At 33.6% G+C, this 23,840-nt stretch overlaps 2 protein-coding genes across 2 annotated transcripts; one reads left to right on the top strand and one right to left on the bottom strand.

Annotated features, from left to right (window-relative positions):
- Nucleotides 1–1,656: 1,656 nt before the first annotated feature.
- On the top strand, nt 1,657–9,607 carry LOC143535226 (histidine kinase 3-like). Its single transcript, XM_077029541.1, has 11 exons — nt 1,657–2,228; nt 3,212–3,478; nt 3,965–4,134; nt 4,224–4,436; nt 4,745–4,931; nt 5,022–5,073; nt 5,562–5,791; nt 5,894–5,992; nt 6,614–7,686; nt 8,203–8,542; nt 9,298–9,607. Exons 1-10 carry the CDS (start codon nt 1,776–1,778, stop codon nt 8,444–8,446), a joined length of 2,988 nt encoding a protein of 995 aa, XP_076885656.1. The 5' UTR covers nt 1,657–1,775; the 3' UTR covers nt 8,447–8,542; nt 9,298–9,607.
- Nucleotides 9,608–15,759: 6,152 nt separating this feature from the next.
- Nucleotides 15,760–16,449, bottom strand: LOC143535220 (F-box protein At5g07610-like). Its single transcript, XM_077029536.1, has one exon. The coding sequence runs from the start codon at nt 16,447–16,449 to the stop codon at nt 15,760–15,762; it is 690 nt and encodes a 229-aa protein (XP_076885651.1).
- Between the last annotated feature and the right edge of the window lie 7,391 nt (nt 16,450–23,840).

Raw genomic sequence — 23,840 nt, 5'->3', positions numbered from 1 at the left:
AACCTAGCAAATCATACATAATTGGCTCTAAAGTCTTGATGCTAGTTCAAGATCTCAACCCAACCTATAGTATTCCTCTATTAAATACAACCATGTTTTGTGAAATATAGATGTAAGGTGGAAAACAATTGATGTAGAGCAGAAGCGATACAACGTATCGGAAAAATATTTTTCAAAAAAGTAACTTTTGTATTATGAAAGCTCAAACCATTAAAACGGAGCCCCCCTAGAAAAAGGGGGGGGGGTGGTTTGTTAGAAATTGCATAACAATAGTAGAAAACTGAAACTAATACATTGCATAAAAGCTTAAATTACGTAAGACAACTAGAAAGCGTGTAAAGCTAATTTTGGAAAGGATTAAAGGTGGCGAAACTTAGGAAAAAGGTATTCGTTGTTGGAACAGGAGGCATAGGTGATACAATTTGGGTCTGATAGCCGGGCCAGGTCGTTTGCCACAAGTTCCGATTCATTAAGACCTTTTCATTGACTGGGAATGAGCCCATAACTCAACTTGTAACACAAGTTATGCCCTTTTTAAATTTAAGCAATTTCTGTCTTGTTTTCTTCAATTAAACTAGTTAATATATAAGAGTCTGCTAACTCTTGAATCAACTCCTCATTAACAATGAAAGGTGCAATTATTTGCAGCTTGTTAACTACGTCATAGTGGATCACTTAGGGGAAGAAAACAAGCAAAAACATAAACGTTTTAGGAGAAACTCATGTTTTTGAGGTTTTGGATTTGCATTTCCCTGGAAATACTACCATCAAGTAATCAATGCGACTCAAATGAGAAATCACAAATGGTCACTGGTTTAGGGTTTAGTTTAGAGTTGAGTTTTGTTATGTTAAAAACACAATCAAACCCTTGAACCAAATCCAAAAGTATCCAACATAGTTGAGGTAATGAAAGGAATTGTTGTATGGTTAGATCATTATTAATATCATCTAACTCAAGTTATTATTAGATACTAAAACATCAAAATCTATTAAAATTTTGAGTAATTTTCATGCTTGGACACTTTACTAATATCATCTCTTTATTATTTGTGAAACACTACACACATCCCACTATTAACAATATTTATTACTTTAATCAAACATATAATAATTTATAAAAAAATAATATTTGAAAATATTTTTTTTTTCTTGAAGAATGGATGTATGGATAGGATAATAGAGGTGTACTCGAGGACATTTTTACAACCATATTCTTCTCATCTTTTCTTTTACAGATACTTTGCAACTCTACATACATACACACACATAACACAACATACATACAACTCTCACTCTCTCTCTTCCATCATTTTAATTGATTACTCTCACTAAGATCTAAGTCAAACCCTTCAAATAATTACCATTTTTATCTCATAATTACTTCAAAACCACCACCCAATTCATTAATCAGGGTTTCATTATTTTCTTGATTTTTATGTTACACTTTCAAGAATCAATCTTTTTTTTAATAATATTATTAGCCACACCCCCCTTTGGAATCTTGATCCTTTATTATGTAAAAAAACCATTTCTTGTTATTATCAAGTTAATAAAAATTTAGGGTTTTGAATTTTGATTTTTGATTTTTGATTAGACAGTTTATTTATAAGGTGTGACCTAGGTTTCCCTGTTCCTTTTTTTTTTAATTAATTTTGTTTTATCTTATTTTATTCTTATAATATTTTAGTTTAGTTTATGTGAGTGTGTATATATATTCCTTAGAAACCAGCTGTTAAGTGGAACCCTTTTTGCATATTTACATATACAAACAGTGGATGAGTTTTATTCATCTGATTGGATTTGGGTTAAAAGTGGGACACTTTATCTTGATGTTATGTTGCTCAATGAGTTGCTTGATTACAAGTGCTGAAATGAAGTTAAATAAAAGTGGGAAGCTTTGGGTGAAATTTGTTGAGGTTTTGTCAAAGTATAGTTCTATGATCAATGTTCATTATTATCAACATATTGGTTCAAGAAAGCTAAAAAAGACATGGTTAAGGAAGCTTTTAATCTTGTGGATTGCATTTGGTACAATTGTTTGTTTGTGGATCTTTTGGTATTTGAGATCTCAAGCTTTGGAAAAAAGGAAAGAAACATTAGGAAACATGTGTGATGAGAGGGCTAGAATGCTTCAAGATCAGTTTAATGTTAGTATGAATCATGTTCAAGCGATGTCGATTTTGATCTCAACTTTTTATCATGGGAAGAACCCTTCTGCTATTGATCAGGTACAATGATGTTTTTGTATAAAGATTGAAACTTTATAGGTTTTAGTGGTTAACTGTGGTTTAAATCCATTTGGGGATTTTGAGCTGGTTAATCTTTGTAAGTCTTTTTATTCTTTTTGATCAATTTCAGTTGGTTAATTTTTGTATTAAAAATGAAACTTTATAGGTTTTAGTGGTTAATTGTGGTTTAAATCCATTTGGGAATTTTCATTTGCTTCATCTTTTGAATAATTTTTGCTGTTTTTGATCAATTTTAGTTGAATTAGGGTTTGTAATTGGACAATTTAGTGCAATTAAGCAATCATTCAGACACTCTGTTTTTGTATAAAAAATTGAAACTTTTTGGTTGTAGTGGTTAGATGTGTTCTAAATCCAATTGGGAATTTTCATTTGCTTATTCTTTTGAAGTCTTTTTGTCCTTTTTGGAAAAAAGAAATTATCAAATTCTGTTAATTTTGTAGTATTAAGGTCCGTGATAGGACAATTTAGTGTGATTAAGCAATCAATCAAGCACTCTGTTTTTTTCCTACTAAAACTGGAAACTGTTTGTTTGTAGGGCTTGATTATGTCCTTAATCCAATTAGGGTTTTCCAGTTGCTCAATCTTTTAGATTTTTTCATTCTTTAAGAAAAAAAATTTGCAAATCCGGTTAGTTTTGCAGAATTAGGGTTCATAGTTGGACATAATTAATTAAGCAATCAATGAAGCACTCTGTTTATTCTTTCCTATTAAAAATGGAAACTTTCTGTTTGTTAGTGCTTAGTTATGTTCTTATTTAGGCATTTAGGTCCTCTGTTTATAAATAAAGTTAGAAACTTCTTGTTTCTAGTGCTTAATTATGTTGTTAGCCGAATCGTCTTTTTTTTTTCGGTTGCTCAAAGGTTATATAGTTCTTTTTGATGTCTTTAAAAAGGGAACCGAAAATTTTGGTTAATTTTATTGGATTAGTGTTTGTAATTGGAGAACATTTGTGGAATTAACAGGAGACGTTTGCAAAGTACACGGAAAGAACTGCTTTTGAGAGACCACTAACAAGTGGGGTGGCATATGCAGTGAGGGTACTTCATTCAGAAAGAGAACAATTTGAGAAACAACAAGGATGGACCATAAAGAAGATGCCCCTAATTAAAAAAGACAAATATAACCCTGAAGAACTTGAGCCGTCACCGATTCAACCGGAATATGCCCCCGTTATCTTTGCACAAGAAACCGTTGCTCACGTGATTTCTCTTGATATGTTCACTGGAAAGGTATATTAATATCTTAAGATTTCATGGAAGAATGAAATTTAAATGGTGTGTGGGGTGGGGGGGTTGTTCGTTGACAGTGTAAGTGAACATTCACGAACATAAATGAGCGAACGTAACCATAAATAGATGTATGAACATAACTGAGCTAAAACAAAGTTAACGTGAACAACAATACGTTGGACCAAAAAAGTTACCAATACTAGAGTATGAGCCTAAATTTTTTTAATAAATATATTAACGAATGCAAACAAAATTACGTGAACGAACGTTCACAAACATAAATTAAAGAACATGACATGTGCTGATGTTCGCTTAACTAAATAAAAAAAATGTTTTGTTCATGCTCATTTGTTTATTTAATAAACGAAGCAAACTTCCTGCCGAATGGTTCGCTGAACATTCGTTTTGTCTAAAGGCCTAGGGGCGTTCATCATAGCCGAACACCAAAAATTAATCATCTATTATTTTCTTTGCTATAATCAACAGGAAGATCGTGAAAATGTGTTGCGTGCACGGGCATTAGGAAAAGGGGTGCTCACGGCTCCTTTGGATCTTATAAAGTCACACCGTCTCGGAGTTATTTTGACTTTTGCGGTTTATAATCGAGATTTACCTTCTAATGCTACCCAAGAGGAAAGAATCAAAGCAGCTAATGGGTAAATTCTTTAAGTTGCAATATGTTAGGAAAAAGAAGGGATAATTTTTGTGCCCAAGTAATTTGATCTTAACTTTTCGTGAAAATCAGGTACCTTGGTGGGGTGTTTGATATTAGATCATTGGTGGAGAAGTTGCTTCAACAACTTGCAAGCAAGCAAACCATTTATGTGAATGTTTATGATACAACTAATATATCAAACCCTATTAGTATGTATGGTACCGATGTTCCGGACACTGGTTTGGAACATGTTAGTCCTCTTAACTTTGGTGATCCATCAAGAAAGCATGAGATGCGTTGCAGGTGATTGCTATCTCCATGATTTGTCTATTTACATCTTTCTTTCTTATAAATATGAACCGGTTTTTAAGATCTAGTGGTCAAATACATGTGTTTCCCAAAATACCCTTTTTAAGAATCACCGGGCTATATTTTACTTTAAGGGTATGCTATCTTTTTCGGGTTTTAACTAAAGATTGTTATTTTGAAATGCAAGATATGCGTTTGTGCTAAAATTTGAAATTTATAGGACTAATTGTTTCCGTATAGTATACGCACGCGCATTTATTTAAAATTGGACTTATGGAGTATTAATTATTTTGGCAATACAGATTTACACAAAAACCACCGTGGCAAATCTTGGCAATATCAACATCATTTGGTATATTTGTAATCACTATGCTTGTCGGGCATATATTCCATGCAACTGTAAATAGAATAGTGAAAGTTGAAGATGATTATCACGAGATGTCGGTGCTCAAAAAACATGCCGAGGATGCTGACTTGGCGAAATCTCAGGTATTTTTTGGTTGGCCAAACATTGAATCTTGAGTTTAGTCCTTGATTATTTAACTATTCTAAATCTTTGTTACATTTGTATTTGTGTAGTTCCTTGCTACCGTTTCCCATGAAATTAGAACCCCTATGAATGGTGTTCTTGGTAAGCTATTTCATAACTTTTTAAAGGGTTAAATACTTAAATGCACAAATTTTTTGAAGGAATCTACTTTTTTTAATCAAATTAGTGTTAACAAATTTTCAGTTCTTTATAGAGGAATTGTCAACATAGCACAATAGAGTTTTTCTAAATTAACAAACAAGTCCTTGGACTTTATTTTTGCATGATCAAATCCCTAGTCTTTCCAAATTTAACAGACAAGTGCTTTTAATAAAGTTTACGACTTGATCATGCAAAAATGGATTTATACGTTAAAGTTGAACTTTTTAATGAAAAGGTGGAAAGTTATTTAAATTTTTTTGGTAATTCTTGAAATCAGGTTATCTTAACTTGAGCAAAAAAAAAAAAAAAGAGAGAGAGAAGTTGTTTACTTTGAATGATAAATTTTGTGCATTTTGCCCTTTCTTAAAAGTTTCTTGAATTTTCTGAAAATTAATATTTTGGTTTTTCTTTTTCCTGTTTCTTTTAAGGGATGCTGGATATGCTTATGGACACCGTTCTTGATGTAACACAACAAGATTATGTTAGAACGGCGCAAGCTAGTGGAAAAGCCCTTGTTTCACTAATAAATGCTGTTCTTGATCAGGCTAAAATTGAATCTGGAAAACTCGAGCTCGAGGCTGTTCAATTCGAGCTTCGGGCTATTTTGGATGATGTGTTGTCTTTATTTTCAGGGAAATCTCAAGAAAAAGGAATTGAAGTAAGGAATTTTACATATTTACATGATATATTCTATTAAAAATGAGTTTTAATTTACTGAGGTTTGAACTAATATTCCTTTTGCTATCTTGGATGATGACAGCTGGCTGCCTACGTGTCTGCGAAGGTCCCGGAAACATTAATCGGTGATCCAGGGCGATTTCGTCAGATTATCACAAATCTCATGGGTAACTCTATTAAGGTATGATATAATGATGCACACAATTGCGTGCGCTTGCACACACTGTTTTTCTGTTATGTATTAGTGCCAGAATGGGTTAGTGTGCGCTTGCACACACACTGTATTAGTGTTGTTTTTCTGTTTTTCTGTTATGTTTTTCTGTTGTGTGCGCTTGCACACACACTGTATTAGTGCCAAAATGGGTTGGTTGGATAATGAGTCAGTCAAAATGGGTTGGGTTGACCAAACACCTTTTTTCATAAATAATCACAATTTTAACTTTAATTACCTTAATATTATTAAAATAACCATCCAATATTCAGTAATATGACCAAAAGTGACTTTTAACCCGCTTGACTTTCTTAAGTCGAATTTATAATTATATCACTTTTAACCTTAAGCAATAAAATAGAATCTAAGTTAACCCATTTTCAAATATGATCAAAATATTACATCGTTTTGTCGAAATTTCTGCATAAGCCGATTTATGAAGTTGTATTTAAACTATCCACATTGACCCGTTTGACCCATGTGACCTGTTAGAGATAAAACTTAACCTAAGTCGACCCATTAAGTAAACGATGAAATATGTCATATAATACTTGTAATAGTTAATTAATATTATTGTTTTAATGGCTATAGTTCACCGAGAAAGGGCACATCTTTGTTACGGTGCACCTTCAGGAGGAAGTTATGGACACAATAGATGTAGAAACCGAATCATCACCGAAGGACACTTTAAGTGGACTGCCTGTAGCTGATAGAAACCGAAGCTGGGAAGTGTTTAGGCCCATGGGCCAAAATGCGGGTCCATCTGAATCAATAACATTAATCATATCAGTTGAAGATACCGGTATTGGAATCCCTCTAGATGCACAAAATAGAATCTTTACACCTTTTATGCAAGTGGGCCCGTCTATTTCCCGTATTCATGGAGGAACTGGTATCGGTTTAAGCATCAGCAAATGTCTGGTCAATTTAATGAACGGTGAGATCGGGTTCAGCAGCGTTCCAAACATTGGGTCAACTTTCACTTTCACCGCTGTCTTTTTAAATCCTCACGAGCAGCAAGTCAACGGTCAGTCAAAGTCAAACTCACAGTTTTGCAACATGCTAGCCGTTATCGTTGACCCGAGGCCCATACGAGCCAAGGTGTCAAGATATCACATTCAACGGCTAGGAATGCATGTGGAAATCGTCCCTAGTTTGACCAGTATGTGGTCTGTGTTGACCAAGGGAAGTCAAACGGTCCATGTGGTCTTAGTTGAAGAGGATGTTTGGGATCAAGATTTGAGTAATTCATCGGTTTTTGTTTACAAGTTAAGAAATTTAGATCACCAGGTTCCACCAAAGTTGTTTCTTTTAACGAATTCGATCGGTGGTCCCCGCCAATGTAACGGTTTCTCTTCGCCACCTGTCATAACCAAACCATTAAGGGTGAACATGTTGGCGGGCTCATTACAACGGGCTATGGGCGGTTATAAAGATAATGCTAGAAACGGAGAAATCCTGAATTTATCAAAATTGTTAATCGGGAGGAAAATATTAGTGGTTGATGATAATAATGTAAATCTGCGGGTAGCTGCGGGTGCTTTAAAGAAATACGGGGCCGAGGTTACATGTGCTGATAGTGGAAAGAAAGCTATTTCGTTATTAGAACCACCTCATGCGTTTGATGCTTGCTTTATGGATATTCAGATGCCGGAAATGGACGGGTAAGGATAATATAATATCTTTTTGTTTTACAAATTTCATTATTATGTGATCATATTTGACTAGTTGTCAAAAGGAGGTTCATTTTGTCTTTTAGGTTAGATTCATGACTTTTCAAGTTGAAACGAAATTTTAGTTACTAGTGTTGGTTTGACCTAAAAGGTCAAACCTTTTAAAATGTTAGGTATTTGATCCATGAAATTGGTTATAAATGGAATAAGATATACATTTTTCCTTTGGTCAAGCATGACTTTTCGAGCCTGCATCGAAGAAGTATATTCATGTATCATTTTTTATAAAAATATCTTCTTGTTTTGACCTAAAAAGTAAATCCATTCATGTATACATGGCATAATGTTTTATTTTTCAGAATGTCCTGAAATTAGTAAATGCTACTTCAAAATTACATTTTTGCCCTTCAAGATTCCTTCACTCTGCCTTCTCGCCGTAGGGTATTTTCGGTATTTTACATGCCAAGACTACTCATGCTAAAACCACATTTTTCTCTCTAATTGCAGGTTTCAAGCAACAAAAATGATACGCAAGACGGAACACACCATTAATAATCGCATCCAGAACGGGGATTATTTGTTGCAAGATTATGCAAATATCTCAAACTGGCACGTACCTATTTTAGCCATGACTGCTGATGTCATCCAAGCTACACACGAACAATGTCTTAGATCCGGGATGGATGGCTATGTGTCTAAACCATTTGAAGCTAATCAACTTTATCAAGAAGTTTCTAGATTTTTCTTATAAGCCCCCAACGGACCTCACAAAAACTAACCAAACCGCGCCTGTTTTTTTGAGGCGTGTTGGAAACGGGTTTCAGAATACTTCGGATTCTTCACAAGGGTAAGTTCCATAATTGTTATTATATTATTATTGTTATTGTTATTGTTATTATTATTATTATTATAATCAAAATGTCATCTTGTTATACTCCCAAAATAGTCGTCTATGTTTATATATTAGTTTGTCCCAAATTAGTTGTCCGCTTTAAAAAACGGATGGTTAGTAATTTCCCTATTTTACCCTTGATTACTCTTCATCGTTAAGTCGTGAAACTTTTCCATGTCAATTGATTTCTTAAACATATCAAGGGTAAAATTGACATTTTGCTAATTAAATATGAATTCTTCACAAGGGTAAGTTTTATAATCATTTTTATCCAAATTTTATCCGTCTATATTTATATTTTAGTTTTTCCCAAAATAATTATATGCTCTAGAAACATAGTTTTTTTTTATTTAGTGATTTCCCGATTTTACCCTTAATCACTCTTTATCGTTAAGATGTCAAAACTTTTCAAGGTCAGTTGATGTCTTAAAACGCATTTAGGGAAAAAAGGACATTTTGCTAACTAATATATGCATTAGTTGTATATTTCTTATTTTTTGGCTTATGTCAAGTTGGGTTGAACTGAGACATTTCTTTTTGGTGTTTCTCCCTATTTTTATTTATTTATTTATTATTAAAAATGATTAAAGGGTTAAACATGATTACAGAGACTAAACCAATACACCATTTTATTTTTAGCTATTTTTTAATATTTTAAATATAGAATTTGCTTTGTACTAATCTTTTTTTTTTTACGATCTTTATTTCAGGAAACTGGTGGTTGTGACATTATAATGTACATAAAAAAGTCATTTATTGGTGGAGATATGTGTTCATTTTGTAGAGCAAGTTTAGATACAGAAAAATCAGTCAACTCATTTGCCTCCATTGTAGATTTTGATACATATTTCCAAGTCATGAGAAGATGGAACGGACTCGATAGTTGACTTTTTGGGTCAACTCTTGGACTTCGGTCTTCTTCGGTTTCTGCTGTTTAGTTTGCATTAGTTTGATGCATCCCCACAAGCGGGCAAAGTATATATCGTTGTAACTTCAAAATAAAGACGGTTAAATGTATGTATTTATTTTTGTAGTGATATGTATATATATATATATACTGATGTACAAGTTTTAGGTTGAAGGCTGCTTAGGACACTGAAAGGTTATTGCATATTTGCATATACTAGGTAAATTTGTGTGTATATATGTATAAGGAAGCTCATTTATGTCTTTTAAATGTATGGTTGTGGATTATATCAAATACCCTTTGGAATATTGTATGTTGCTTTTTTGGTTTTTGTGTCTTCCTATTTTCTTGTTTTAACACGTTGGTATGACTTAGGGCGCAATATAATTTAAGTAATTTGTTAAATATCTAGTTATGTGTTATGGTGATGTGAGACGAAAAAATAATGTGATGTTGTGTAAGCGTCAGTAGGCATGATTGGTTTCACACCTCGAACTCACTAGCTTAATAAAGGATGATATGGAAGGTTGTGATTCAACCACTCGATTAAACCAAAGAAATCAGTACTCGTTCTCTTCACCCTAACACCAACCACGCCCCCTTTCACGGTGAGTGAGACGACGGTGAAGGTGACGATGTTCCATGTCCCGTAGTCCTACATGGAGGGTGTAGGCGTGTAGCTCTAATCGAAGATCAAAGTTGAACCGAGAGAACATGAAAACTAATCGAGGTTGAAGGCTAGGCAGGCAAAAGGAACTAGAAAGTTAATTTTTTATATTCACTAGTATACATCAATTACTTTTTTTTAATAATATTGTTTTCCTTTATTAAACTTATTATATTCTTCTTAACCTCTTTTAATATCAGTATTAAAGGATTTGATAAAGTCTCAATATTTGAAGGCTAGCTTTTCATTTTCTTAACCAGTCAAGTCATTTTGGCTAACACTGTTAGGTTTAAGTCAACTTATCTAAAATAACCAAAGCAACTTAAGTGGCATAGATGGTTAAAAATACCTTTGCTATTTGCAGTTGATGGAGGGTTATCCACAAATTTGAATTTTAAAGTTCTTTTAATAATCAGAGTCCGTGGGGAAGGATCAAATAGAAAATCTTATTTTGGTGAGAAATGTAAAAACCAATTAGAAATGAGCAAACGAAAATTAGTAATTAAATAAGAAAGGACAATATAGTAAAATATGATCTATTCAATTCTAGGGCTGTCAATTTATGACACAGACCTGTTAACACGACACGACACGATACGGGTTTTAACAGGTTTGGGTTTGAGCTTAACAGGTTTCGTGTCTTAAACAGGTCGACCTGTTTAAGACATGTTTAAATTCGTGTCCTAACATGTTAAAAACCTGTTAACATGTTAGTAACCCGTGTAGATTTTTATTTTAAAAAATAAATATATATACGCTCCTAAAGTCTTAAACATAAAGTCATATTTACAAACGGCATGCCATTAATGCCCGTCAGAACCCGATATTATGTTTTTTATGGATGTTATGCATTGCTTATATGGTTTTTTGTTTAAAGTATACTATGGATTTGCCGTATTTTGTTTCAAATATGTTATGGTTTTGTGGTTTTTTTTGTTTCAAATATGTTATGGATTATCTATTAGTTAAGAGTTTTATGCTCGTTTTGAATATTTTGGTTTCATTACACATGTATTATTCATTGTGTCTTTAAAAGGGTCCCTTAACAGGTCTTAACAGGTTAACTTGTTACTAAACAGGTTCGTGTTTGGAAAAAATGACACGATTAGTTATCGTGTCGTGTTCGTGTTTAGCACAACATGTCATCGTGTTTTATCGTGTCGTGTCCGACATATTATGACAGCTCTATTCAATTCCTATAATCAAGCAACATCAGTTACAATTTTAGAACCTATAGCATTCCCAACCCATTCCCTACCCTATATCCATATATATCATATACTTACACTAAAAATTACTGTTTTTTCTCTCTCCTGTTTAATTAAATAATGCTTTTTATACATCCATTTTAATTAAATAATGCTTGTTACTAAACAGGTTCGTGTTTGGAAAAAATGACACAATTAGTTATCGTGTCGTGTTCGTGTTTAGCACAACATGTCATCGTGTTTTATCGTGTCGTGTCTTATCGTGTCGTGTCCGACATATTATGACAGCTCTATTCAATTCCTATAATCAAGCAACATCAGTTACAATTTTAGAACCTAGAGCATTCCCAACCCATTCCCTACCCTATATCCATATATATCATATACTTACACTAAAAATTACTGTTTTTTCTCTCTCCTGTTTAATTAAATAATGCTTTTTATACATTTTATCATTATCTTTTCTCTTTCCTCCACTCACAACCATTTTTAGAAAATATTAAAAAATTATACGGTATGAATAGTGAATTCCCAAATTTAACTTTCCCCTATAACATTTTCTCTCTCCCTTACTCACAACCACTCATAACTATACCATATAATTTACAAATCCCTCTCACAAAAATATAAGGAATGGGCTGAGAATGCTCTTATAACCATTATAAACATCAAATGCACCTTAATATATCTTAAATCACACAAATTACTAGCCCATCATGACACTCATCTGACCAGTTTTAAATTCTACACAACTTAGAAAATATGTTACTAACAACACATATCACACCTACCAATAAACTTCTACTAACAGCAACACAACAAAACCAACACCAACAAAAAAGACCACCAAGATGACCCAAACGTTGACACATGTAGAGCAGCAGCACAACCTCGTGCAACATGGACACAAATAGACCAACAACACAACTAAACCAGCACCAAACGACCTTTTACTAACATACCAACATACGCTTAACTATCTTGGCTACGCTCACTTCGCCAACCAACACAATCCCAGGCAACACGACCCAATCACTTATACAACAACATAACCGTTTAATAACAAACCAACACTAGCCTAACTATATTAGTTACCAACATTGTCCCAACTAAAAAATTGCCACCAAATACTTGAACCAACATAAACCAGTTAGCAGCACAGACCAAATCAAAACATGCCAAACCAACAGACCCTTTAACCTACACATCTATGCTGCCAACACACACTAATACCAATACCAACAATGGTCGCCACTAAAACCAAGTAAATTGGTCACACCAACAGTATATACCTTTAAAAAAATTTAAAATTAAAGGTCAGTTGTGCATGTAAATCATCAAATTTCGAGTTTAACCTAAACTATTTGCCAGTCGTCATAAACCACACCCCTTCGACTGACTACCTTCGTGTTCATTTGCAGACATTGGAGCCAGTGAGTATTTTGGTAAGTTGGACTTTTGATTAAAGGCTAACGATGAGGCACCTTTTAAGCAATGCCCTTTTTTAATATCCAGCACCTTGACAAAATTGCCCTTTCCCAACCGTTTAAACATTACAAAACATATTGAATTAATAGGAACAATCTCACCCCTTGGATATAATAATGGATGGATATGATTGTTTCTTATGTTTCTTACCCAACACTTGGTTTCTACCCTATCCAAACCCTCGTAGTCAGAGCCGGCTTGAGGGTATGGCAACCCGGGCGACCGGCTGGGGCACTTAATTTTTTGGGGCACAATTTTTTATATATATATATTTTTTAATTTTTTTAAATATAAAATAGGTATAACTCTTATTCCTCTTATTAGATATTGGGCCCAATTTTTTGTTTACCCATAACCCATTTGAGATATTGGGCCTACAGGTCTTTATTTCGTTAGCCATTAAGGCCTAAGGATCTTTTTATTTCAGCTCGGCCGATGCATTTAAATTCTCGGAGACGGCCTTGCTCGTAGTCCTTTCTCAATCTTTATTGTTACAAAGCAAAACAATTAACTACGAATATGTTTGTCTTTTCAAATAACTTAAAGTAATTTTCATCATTTAACATGCCCATTCATGTATCAAAACAAATGCAATTGTACCATAATGTGGAATTTTTCAAAATGTCTTGATATAAATAAATGTTACTTCAAAATTACGTTTTGCCCTCCAAGATTTCTTCACTTTGCCTTTTTAATGAAGAGAGTAATTTGGATATTTAACATGCCAGGATTAAACCATACTCAAAATTACATATCAGGACTAGTCATGCTAAAACCACCCTATTGCTCTCTAATTGCAGCTTTCAAGCAACAAAAACAATAAGTGATACGATACGGAACATGTCACAAGAATAGATCCAGATTTTCATAATATTTGGCTCCACCCGGCAACCTAACCCGAAACATCGTTAGATATTTTCATAAAATCACTTAAGCACACACATTATTAAATTTTAAAAAATGACAAACAGTAAAACTCATCACCTTTCCATTATCATACGATGGGTACCAACCGGAAATTGTTGAAAGATTTATGCATCAATTGAGTATCTTGTTGCAGTGAGGAGATCCACTGCATCTGTGTCACCCGCCGCAGGATATAAAAGATTAATGAGGTTACACTTTTATTAACTAATCATCATTATAACTGATATTATTATATTATAAACTGCACCTGAATACCCATAACTGATACGCGTAAACTAGTAGTTATGAGCTCCTAGTAGATGGGAAGCATTGAGAGGGGAGAGTCGGTACAATACTCAATGGTTATATGTTATAACGCTGTGAAGACAAAAACGTTCCTTTTTTCAGTTAACTTTTTTATGAAAAAGACAAAAATGCCCCTCTTTTTAGTTTCTTCTCAATAAAAACCAGACATCTAACCCCGTCTATTCCATCTTCTCATAACCAAAGTCCAAGACTAGATGGTTGACTATTTTGGGTCAACTTTTAGTCAAATTTAACATTAAAATAGTCAAAAATCGGTCAGGGTTGAGCTGTAAATTTCCTAGATTGCAAATAATTCAGGTCACAAGAATGACTTACTTGATACCAAGATCAACGTGTTTCTGAATACCGAACCAGAGCATTCGGTGTCGGTGTGTCACTAAAGTAGTGCCTCAACAACTCATGTTCCTTCATTTTCAAACTGCTACTTGAAATTTGCATCAATGGCATGAGAAACTGGAACATGAAGAAACCCTAAATCAAATGAAAACATGAAATCTTTTAACATTCACAATTAGTATACGTAGAAATCAGAAATCAAAACCAGACGACTACAAAATCTTTGAATTTGAAAATCAAAAAGGTTTTTACTATATGTTGGTTTCAACATATATAAAAGTTGAATTTCAATAATTAAGTCAACTTCATTAATAAGGCCACATAATATCAATTCTAATCATTAAAATTTATAGTCCTCTCAGAAACCATAAAGCTGCTGCAATTTCATATGAACAAGAAGGATGTATCAGACTTTACCAGATCCATCGATATTTCAAGAAAAAGTATGCTTACAGATCCATCGCGATTTAAAGAAACAAACCTCCACAACACGTAAATGCTAATTTTCTAGAATAAATAATAAGTTGTGCTGAAGAACCTATGACAATAACAGCATTTTCTCCACAGCCGGTTCTTCAAAGGCTCGCTCATAGTTATAAAAATTATTATCAAGTTTATACATATATAAGGTAGGCAAGCTGATTACTGAATTTTTTTTACCCACCATCAATCCCGGGCCAGAAACCAATACTTTCTGGATATCTGCCACAAGGGTATAATACAAAAACAAAGATAGGAAACAAAATAAAACAATTACCTCATGACCCGTCCACTCAAATATATCTTATTATCTTATGAGAATGCTAATGACGGCTGTGGATATTAACCACACCTTCAGAAGGTCTCCATCATACTCGAGCAATGACGGTAGCAAAACAAACGTTGCTGCAGCGCCTGTGTGCATTGGTCCGGGCCTTCCCTTAACTTATAATAAGTAGGTGTCTAATTTAAAGGTATGAGTCTGAAGGAATGACATCGACAGCCTTACCAATAGTGAATTATTATTATTATTATTGTTGTTGTTGTTGTTGTTTTCAATTAAATGAGCATATTTCCTTTTAAGTTAAAAAGCTTTTATCTAGAGAAACATAAGACAGTTGCAACCTCCGAGTTAAGAATATGGAGAAAAAGTGTATTTCTGGATTGAAAAACATACAGCATTTGAAAATTGAGATATGTGGGGTAAGTTGCAGAGGCCCGTAAACATAATTATCGTTGCATAGGTGCTGCAACTACAAAACTCAAAGTGTCACATAACCATAATCATACTTAAACGAAATTTTGCAAAGCAACGTATAGGAAATCAAAATCATATAAATACAATTTATTTAATTCACACATCAGCAACAAGGGACGGGGTGAAGAAATAGCTATAAAACCGCGTGTCACAAAGTTGAACCCAGGTCAAGTCGCAAAGCTGATGGAACGTGTTTGCAACGATATTATATCGTAAAAGCATATTCTTCCCGGTTACTTCCAACACAAGAAACGAATCCTCGTCTCTTTCCCCAAGCACGAGCGACAGCACATGGAAATAAACACTAGGTTCAAGACTAACATGGTACTTGACAGACCACCCGGCAGAGTAGTCGTGCTCATTGTTCATCTCGTAAACACTCAGCTTCTTCAAAGGCTGGAGCAGCCTAACAAGGAGCAAACAATCGCGCGACACCACCAACTTATCAAGCGCGCCATACGTTATCCCACACAACGCCCGATGGTCTTTGACGTGTATAAACCGTGGGTTCTTCGCGTCGAAATGATAAACATGAAGACGGGAGAGCCAATGGAGCGCACCGCGCCAGTAAACCGCACCTCTTCGTCTATCAAAGGCTGAAAAATACTTAAGACTAAAGGTCTGCGCAGAGGCGGTCCAACGACCCGTTTTGGAAGAGTAAAGCTCCACATGAACAAGCCTGGTGGCGCCTTCGCGAGCGTAGATAAGCGTGTAGTGAGGCGAGAGCGTAGGATGAAAAGCAATTAGCAAAGCTGTAAATAATTTAAGGCGAGTATGTGTCGGCATCCAGACATCGGGCAGGGGAAGCAACTTACACTAATTTATAGTTGGATTGAATACATATAATAACTTAATATTATTATTATTATGGGGGCGGGCGGTACAAGACTTTAAAAATTAAATGTTTTTATGTGAAAATTGTTATAAAATCAAATATACATATATATTTACAAATATATTCTTGTATATATACACACACTAGCCTTTATCTCCCGCATTACGGGGTTGTTTTACATTATTCGTTATTAATATTTATATTTGGATTTTAATTTTATTTATTATAAGAAAGTTAATAATTAATATACTTGAGGTTTGATGATAAAATAGTTTCACAAATAAATGATATGTTAATAATCTGGTTTAAAAGCTATCTGGGTTTGATGATACCTATTACCCGTTTATTTTCTTTATTGTAAAATTGTTTCTTAATTATAAATAATATCTTTTTTAAAATAAAATAGGATATTAATTTTTAGTATATTCCTATTTTATAGGATTTTCATATCAAATATTTGATGAGATATTTTTTAATATAATGAGATGTTATAACCTGTTTAAGAGCTATATGGGTTTGGTGAGACCTTTACCCGTGAATTCGGGTCAAATGCGTGAGAAGCCTTCATTTACAAATAAAGTAATCTAATGGCTTGAGAGAATGCTTTTCGTTTTTTAATATTTATTTTTTGGATTTTAATTTTTTTATTGTAAGAAAGTTAATAATATACTTAGGGTTTGAGGGTTTCATAAATAAATGATATGTTATAACTCATTTAAAAGCTATCTGGATTTGGTGACCCATGACCCGCTTATGTTTTTTACTATAAAATTGTTTATTAATTATAAATAATATCTTTTTATTTTTAAATTGGATATTAAATTTTAGTATATTCCTATTTTGTAGGATTTTCATATCAAATAATTAGTAAGATTAATTTTTAATTTAATGAGATGTTATAACCCGTTTAAGAGCTATCTGGTTTTGGTAAGACCCATATCCATGAATTTGGGTTAAATCAATAAGAGACCTCCATTTAAAAATCAAGAAATCTGGTGGCTTCCATAGTTCCATAAAAGAGGGGAGCGACCACATCGCGACACATAGGATTTTTAGGTTTTCGTTTATGTATATTACTAGATTTTATCCCCTGTATTACGGGGGTTGTTTTACATTATTCGTTTTTAATATATATATATATTTGGATTTTAATTTTATTAATTGTAAGAAAGTTAATAGTTAATATACTTGAGGTTTGATGATAAAATGGTTTCACAAATAAATGATATATTGTAATTCGGTTTAAAAGCTATATGGGTTTGGTGATACCCATTACCCGTTTATTTTATTTATTATAAAATTGTTTCTTAATTATAAATAATATCTTTTTTTAAATTTAAATATGATATTAATTTTTAGCATATCCCTATTTTATAGGATTTTCATATCAAATATTTGATGAGATTAATTTTTAATATAATGAGATGTTATAACCCGTCTAAGAGCTATCTGAGTTTGGTGAGACCTTTACCCGTGAATTCGGGTCAAATGCTTGAGAAGCTTTCATTTACAAATAAAGCAATCTGATGACTTGAGAGAATGGTTGTTTTACATTTTTCGTTTTTTAATATTTGTTTTTTGGATTTTAATTTTCTTTATTGTAAGAAAGTTAATAATATACTTAGGATTTGATTATGAAAGGGTTTCATAAATAATTGATATGTTATAACCCGTTTAAAAGGTATCTGGATTTGGTGACCCATGACCCGCTTATGTTTTTTACTATAAAATTGTTTATTAATTATAATTAATATCTTTTGCTTTTTAAATTGGATATTAAATTTTAGTATATCCCTATTTTATAGGATTTTCATATCAAATAATTGGTAAGTTTAATTTTTAATTTAATGAATTGTTATAACCCGTTTAAAACTATCTGGTTTTTGGTAAAACCCATATCCATGAATTTGGGTTAAATCAATGAGAGACTTCTATTTAAAAATCAAGCAATCTGGTGGCTTCCATAAAAAGGGGAAGCGACCATATCGCGACATGTAGGATTTTAGGGGTTTCATTTATATATATTATAGATAGATAGATATAACAATAAACATAAGACTTTAAAAGATAATAATAATTGTTTTTATGTTCATATATGGAATTTACGATTTTATTTCAATCTAGTTACATATGGTTATATATCTTATTGTGTAAAAAAATTACTATTCTTATATTTTTATTCTATTCTAATAATTGTAGACACTTGTCCTCTTTTATTTTATTCTCACAATTCTTTTCCTTCCAAAATTAAAATCTTAATTTACTCTAATATATGTAACTAGTTTTAGAGCCCGTGTCATACACGGGATAATTCAAAGTATAAATTATAAGTAAAAAAAATAATTACACAGCATATATGAAAAAAAAATGTATCACATCGATGCTTATATTTATACAATGTGTACATAAATTGATTTTATTTATATAACAAAATGATTTTTTTGAATGAACTTAATAAAAAAATACTCGTGCAAAAACGTACCCGAGAATGCTTCTTTCTATTGAAAAATTCATTCTCGGTGCCATATATGTATAATTGAAAGACTTTTGGTTATGAACCAATTTCGGAAATAAAGCTTCTCATACGATAGTAGTTCTAACCACTCAGCCTAAATACAAAAGGAGCGTTACCTTTATTGATATATTTATCAATTTACCACCCATCAAAGGAAAATAGAACATTAATTGTAACAATGGATGTTCTTAAAGAGCTATGTTTTTCTGAGCTATATCATGAAAAAGATTTTGATAAATTTCAGAGGGCTTATCGACTTTGTCATAATGACAACATAAAAAATAACATGTTAATCCATTCAATTTTGTGAATATTCATTTGCGCATAGTTTTGCATGACATGATTCCCATACAACGTTCTGATCACCATTGAAGGAAAAATTAATGTTGACATAAATATTTCAAATTTGATAAAAGTTAGAAGCATTGATAGGCATGGGGTGGCATATTGAAAGTGTTCGCAATCTTTTCTTATATTTTAATAGTTGAGGGAAAAATAGTCAGTTTGCCAAATCCCGAACTTTTTGATTATTTCAAAAAATGTCTTTAAAAATAAATTTGAAACCTGAATCATGTTTAAACTTCTAACTTTCATACTTTTGACATTTTAAAGTCAACACTTTGAACCCATAACAAATTTGACGATAAATCTATTTTGCATTCTCAAACTTTTAAAAATACTCAAAATTTTCATTTTTTGACTCGTTACAAATTTTAACCTAAATGCAGTTAACTTGTACCAAACAATCTATTTACCAACCTTTGACCTATAAAATCAAATTTAAGTTCCACAAAAAACCCGAAACAATTTTCATTTGAGAAACATGATTTGTTGTTGATTTTTGAAATTCACGAAGTATTTTGAAATATATAGTAAAATAATATGTTATATTTATATTTATAAAAATATATAGATATTATATAAATATAGTGTAAAAGGAAAGTGATCATTATTGATTTATTACATATGTTAAGGTATATTAGTTTTGGATGGGAAAAAATTGTAAGAATTAACCAAAACATGACAAGTATCCACATTTATTTTACTTTATTAAAAATTTAAAATCGGTAGATAGATCAATAATTATTCGTTTTCCTTTTATATTCTATTTATGTTATATCTATACATTTTTATAAAAATAAATATTAACATATTATTTTACTATATATTTCAAAATACTTTGTGAAATCCAAACATCAACAACAAACCACGTTTGTCAAAAATTGAAAAGAATATAATTTCAAATGTTATTGTACTATGTATATTGTAGAATATTGTAAAGAAAAACAAAACTCGAATATGCTTTCATTTTACAAAGTAATTTTTTTAATCATATCCATTTTTTTTAAATCAATATGTTTATCTACTACTACTTATTATTATTATTACTAGGGCTCGAATTTTCAGTATCCTAAGCAAACGATATGTTCAAGATAACTTCAGGATATAGTATCCTCCGAAGATACAGGTATCCTTAATACATTATTGTGCTAAAGATTCCACCGCCTTTCTTTGATGCTTTCCAGGTCATACAACGTTCCCATGTGCTCCTAAAGCTCAGACTATTCGTCAACAACCTCAAAAAACATGCTCAACAAGGTCAAACGACTACCTTAAATAAAACGTGTTCAAAAAGGAAAATGTGGCTGATTGAAAGGAGTCTTTTATCTCCGGAATTATGGGGATTACTTCAAATAGAATGTGCTTAATAAGGAAATAACGGCTAATTGAGAAGTAGTCAAGGTTTTCCTGATTTTTAGGCATGTTAGTTAGCTTATTTTATGTGTAAATAGAGCAGATATCTCTGGATCAAAACACACACAACTCTCACACTAGACTTGGTAGCACTCTGTAACACAATCCAAAGAGAAAAGCTCCACCACTTGTAACCACCTTTTGTTATTAATAAACCGGTGGTGATAGTTTTCACCGCCCGGGGTTTTTTTCTTGTTATCCTCAAGATAACGAGTTTTTTCCTCGCAACAAATGGCTGTGTTATATCAATTTTACGTTCATTTTGAGCAAGCACCGAGTCCCATTTACTAATTTGGTTACGAAATTACCTTTGTCAAATTTTGACCAAAACAATTTGGCGCCCACCGTGGGATGCTTTAATCCATCAAAACCGTTTGTTCCACTCTCAATTACTTTCATCCCTTCATTATGGCCTTACAACCAAAAACTAGCTCCATTCTTGCTCCGGTCACCACTGCTTCTAATGTTAACCCCGGTCCTCCGTCGGTCCCAAAGAAGAGCGCTCAACCCAAAGGAGAACTTCCACCGTACCCGGGAACCCCTACACGGGTAGATCCGGTTATTTCTAACAATGATATTTTGCTTTGATGAAACATGTCAAAACTCACATAGAGCAGCAAGAGAAGACCAACTCAAGGCTATTTAAGGAAATTGAAGGGATCAAAAAGAAACTAGGGCAGAAGGCTACTCTAATCATGCCCGGATCCTTGATTTTAATTCTCCAGGATCATCAATCCTGCAGAATCCCGGATCCTTGGGGACACAACCGACAAGGATCCCGCCTCAGTAGCAGTCAGGATATTGGGGAATCTGTCCTCCGGTATCCTCAGAGCTACCCGGACCAACGAGGCCGGACTACGACAACATGCAGCATCGTTCAACCATGCCAACCGGCATATTCTTGTCGGGATCTCCCATGGTGTCCTCTGAAGTGCATGTTGGAGATGACATCCCTATGCAGACATCACCTTATCCTTAGGATACCCTCAATGGAGGAACTAGTCGTCAAGGCTCAGGATACCTGAAGCCTAACCACGAACTCGGTAACAGTTTACTTAATACTAATTTATACACTAACCGTGGATCTGTGCAGGATAAGGGGATATCCCCCAAGATAGCCAGGGAATTGCAGAAAATGAAGGATATGATTTCCAATATCCCCGGGATAATCTGTCCCATAGCTGAAGTTCCGGTAGGCAGTCACAGATTATCCAGATTCACTTGGCCTATATGCGATGTGGAGATCCCCGGGAAATTCCAGACACCCAGCATGAAACTGTACGATGGCATTACGGATCCTGAGGAACACGTAGCTCAATACAGAGAGAGGATGGAGGTTAACCCTATTCCCGCTGAAATCAAAGAAGCCTGTCTATGTAAGGTATTTGGTTCAACGCTAACGGAGCCAGCTCTCAAATGGTTATTAAGTATTCCTTCCAATACTATTACTTCCTTTGCTCATTTGATTAACTTATTCAATAATCAATTTTCTTGTAGTAGATCTTTTGAGAAAATAACAGGTGATTTATATAGAATTATTCAAGATAATAATGAATCCCTAAGGTATAACATAACTAGATTTAGCAGGGAAGCTTTGGGCATCCCCAACCTTGACATGGCGGCTGCTGTTGAAGCTCTCAAGATGGGGTTGAAGAAGGATTCATCCTTCTATGACGATCTTGTCATGACTCCATGCAAGAATCTTGATGAAGTCAGAAACAGAGCATTAAGATACATTCGGTTAGAGGATGACAAGAAGGCTCATGTAAGTTTGGTTATCCCGAAGTACGAGTCTACCAACAGGAAGTCGGAATCTCCACGAAAGTTCTCTAGACCAAAACCTTATTGAAGAATTAGACACTATTGATAAGCTCAGAGATCTAGCTAAGATCAGAATGGCAGCATATCAACAAAGAATAGCCAAGTCCTACAACAAGAACATTTGAATCCGAAGATTCCAAGTAGGGGACATGGTGTTAAGAGAGGCATTCCAGAATACCACTAACCCAGCAGATGGGAAGTTAGCTCCAAAGTGGGAAGGTCCTTACTTGATCGATTCAGAAGCAGACAAAGGGCCTACAGGTTAATCACTATGGAGGGAGTCCCTATACCAAGAGCTTGGAATGCTATCCATCTCAAGGCATATTTTTGTTAGTATCCTTAACTGGTATGTTCATATCCTCAACATCTTAGGATAAAGGTATGTTCCCTGATCTACTTTTACATTGTTTCATATTTAAACTTTATTATCTCTTTATCAAGTTTACTGACTTAACCATCGGAGGGGTGTTAGCCAGGCTAACACCCACCCCTCATTAAGAGCCTAATGTTTTGCAGTTATCCCAAGGATATGTTATCTTCACAACAGTCAGAGGCTGATCACCTCACACACGAATAAGATATCTTGGATATCTTATAAGGTTTAAAGGTTTTCACCTTTCCAATGAACGCCTGGAGCACACGATGATTCGGATATAGTTCGAGGCAAGTGGACCAGACCAGTTGATAATCCGTTTGTTGTTGGCTATATACCCCGAATCCTTAAGATAAGTGGCAGACGTGTCACACATACGGTTTATAACATTTTATTTTCATGTTATCTAAGGTTTATAACATTTTCATGTTATCTCAAGTTTTGGCATTTACATGCCCGTACGTTTGGGACTTTCCCTAGTATTATCTCAAGCCTAGACATTTTCATGTCTCCCAAGTCAAGGCCTAGTCGCCAGTGAAAAGACTTTATCACCAGTACAAAGGCCTTGTCACCAGTAAATGGGCTTTATCACCAGGATTATCTAACTTTGTTTTGACAGATCGAAGATCGAACAGATCGCTAAATGCAGATCTTTTGGTTTGATTGTGCATATAGTTTTATCAAATTGCAAGTTTGGTTTGCGAATTTTAAAATAGCAAAACATAGTTTAGAACTCCTAATGTTGACTTCATTACTAGGGATTAGGGCTCTAAGCGGACCGAACCGAACTAGGCCTTGTCTGTGTTAGTCTGTTAAGCTTTTGTTGGAAAAAGGGACGGTTTACGAACACCCCATCAAACGAAAATTCGTGTTCATGT

This window comes from Bidens hawaiensis, unplaced genomic scaffold (genome assembly GCF_021521415.1).
Source record: "Bidens hawaiensis isolate Kalapana, Puna unplaced genomic scaffold, B.hawaiensis_p1.1 tig00010432_1, whole genome shotgun sequence".
NCBI classification, from domain to species: Eukaryota; Viridiplantae; Streptophyta; class Magnoliopsida; order Asterales; family Asteraceae; genus Bidens; species Bidens hawaiensis.
The sequence above is the reverse complement of the archived record's forward strand: the minus strand, read 5'-3'. Positions and strand labels throughout refer to the sequence as shown.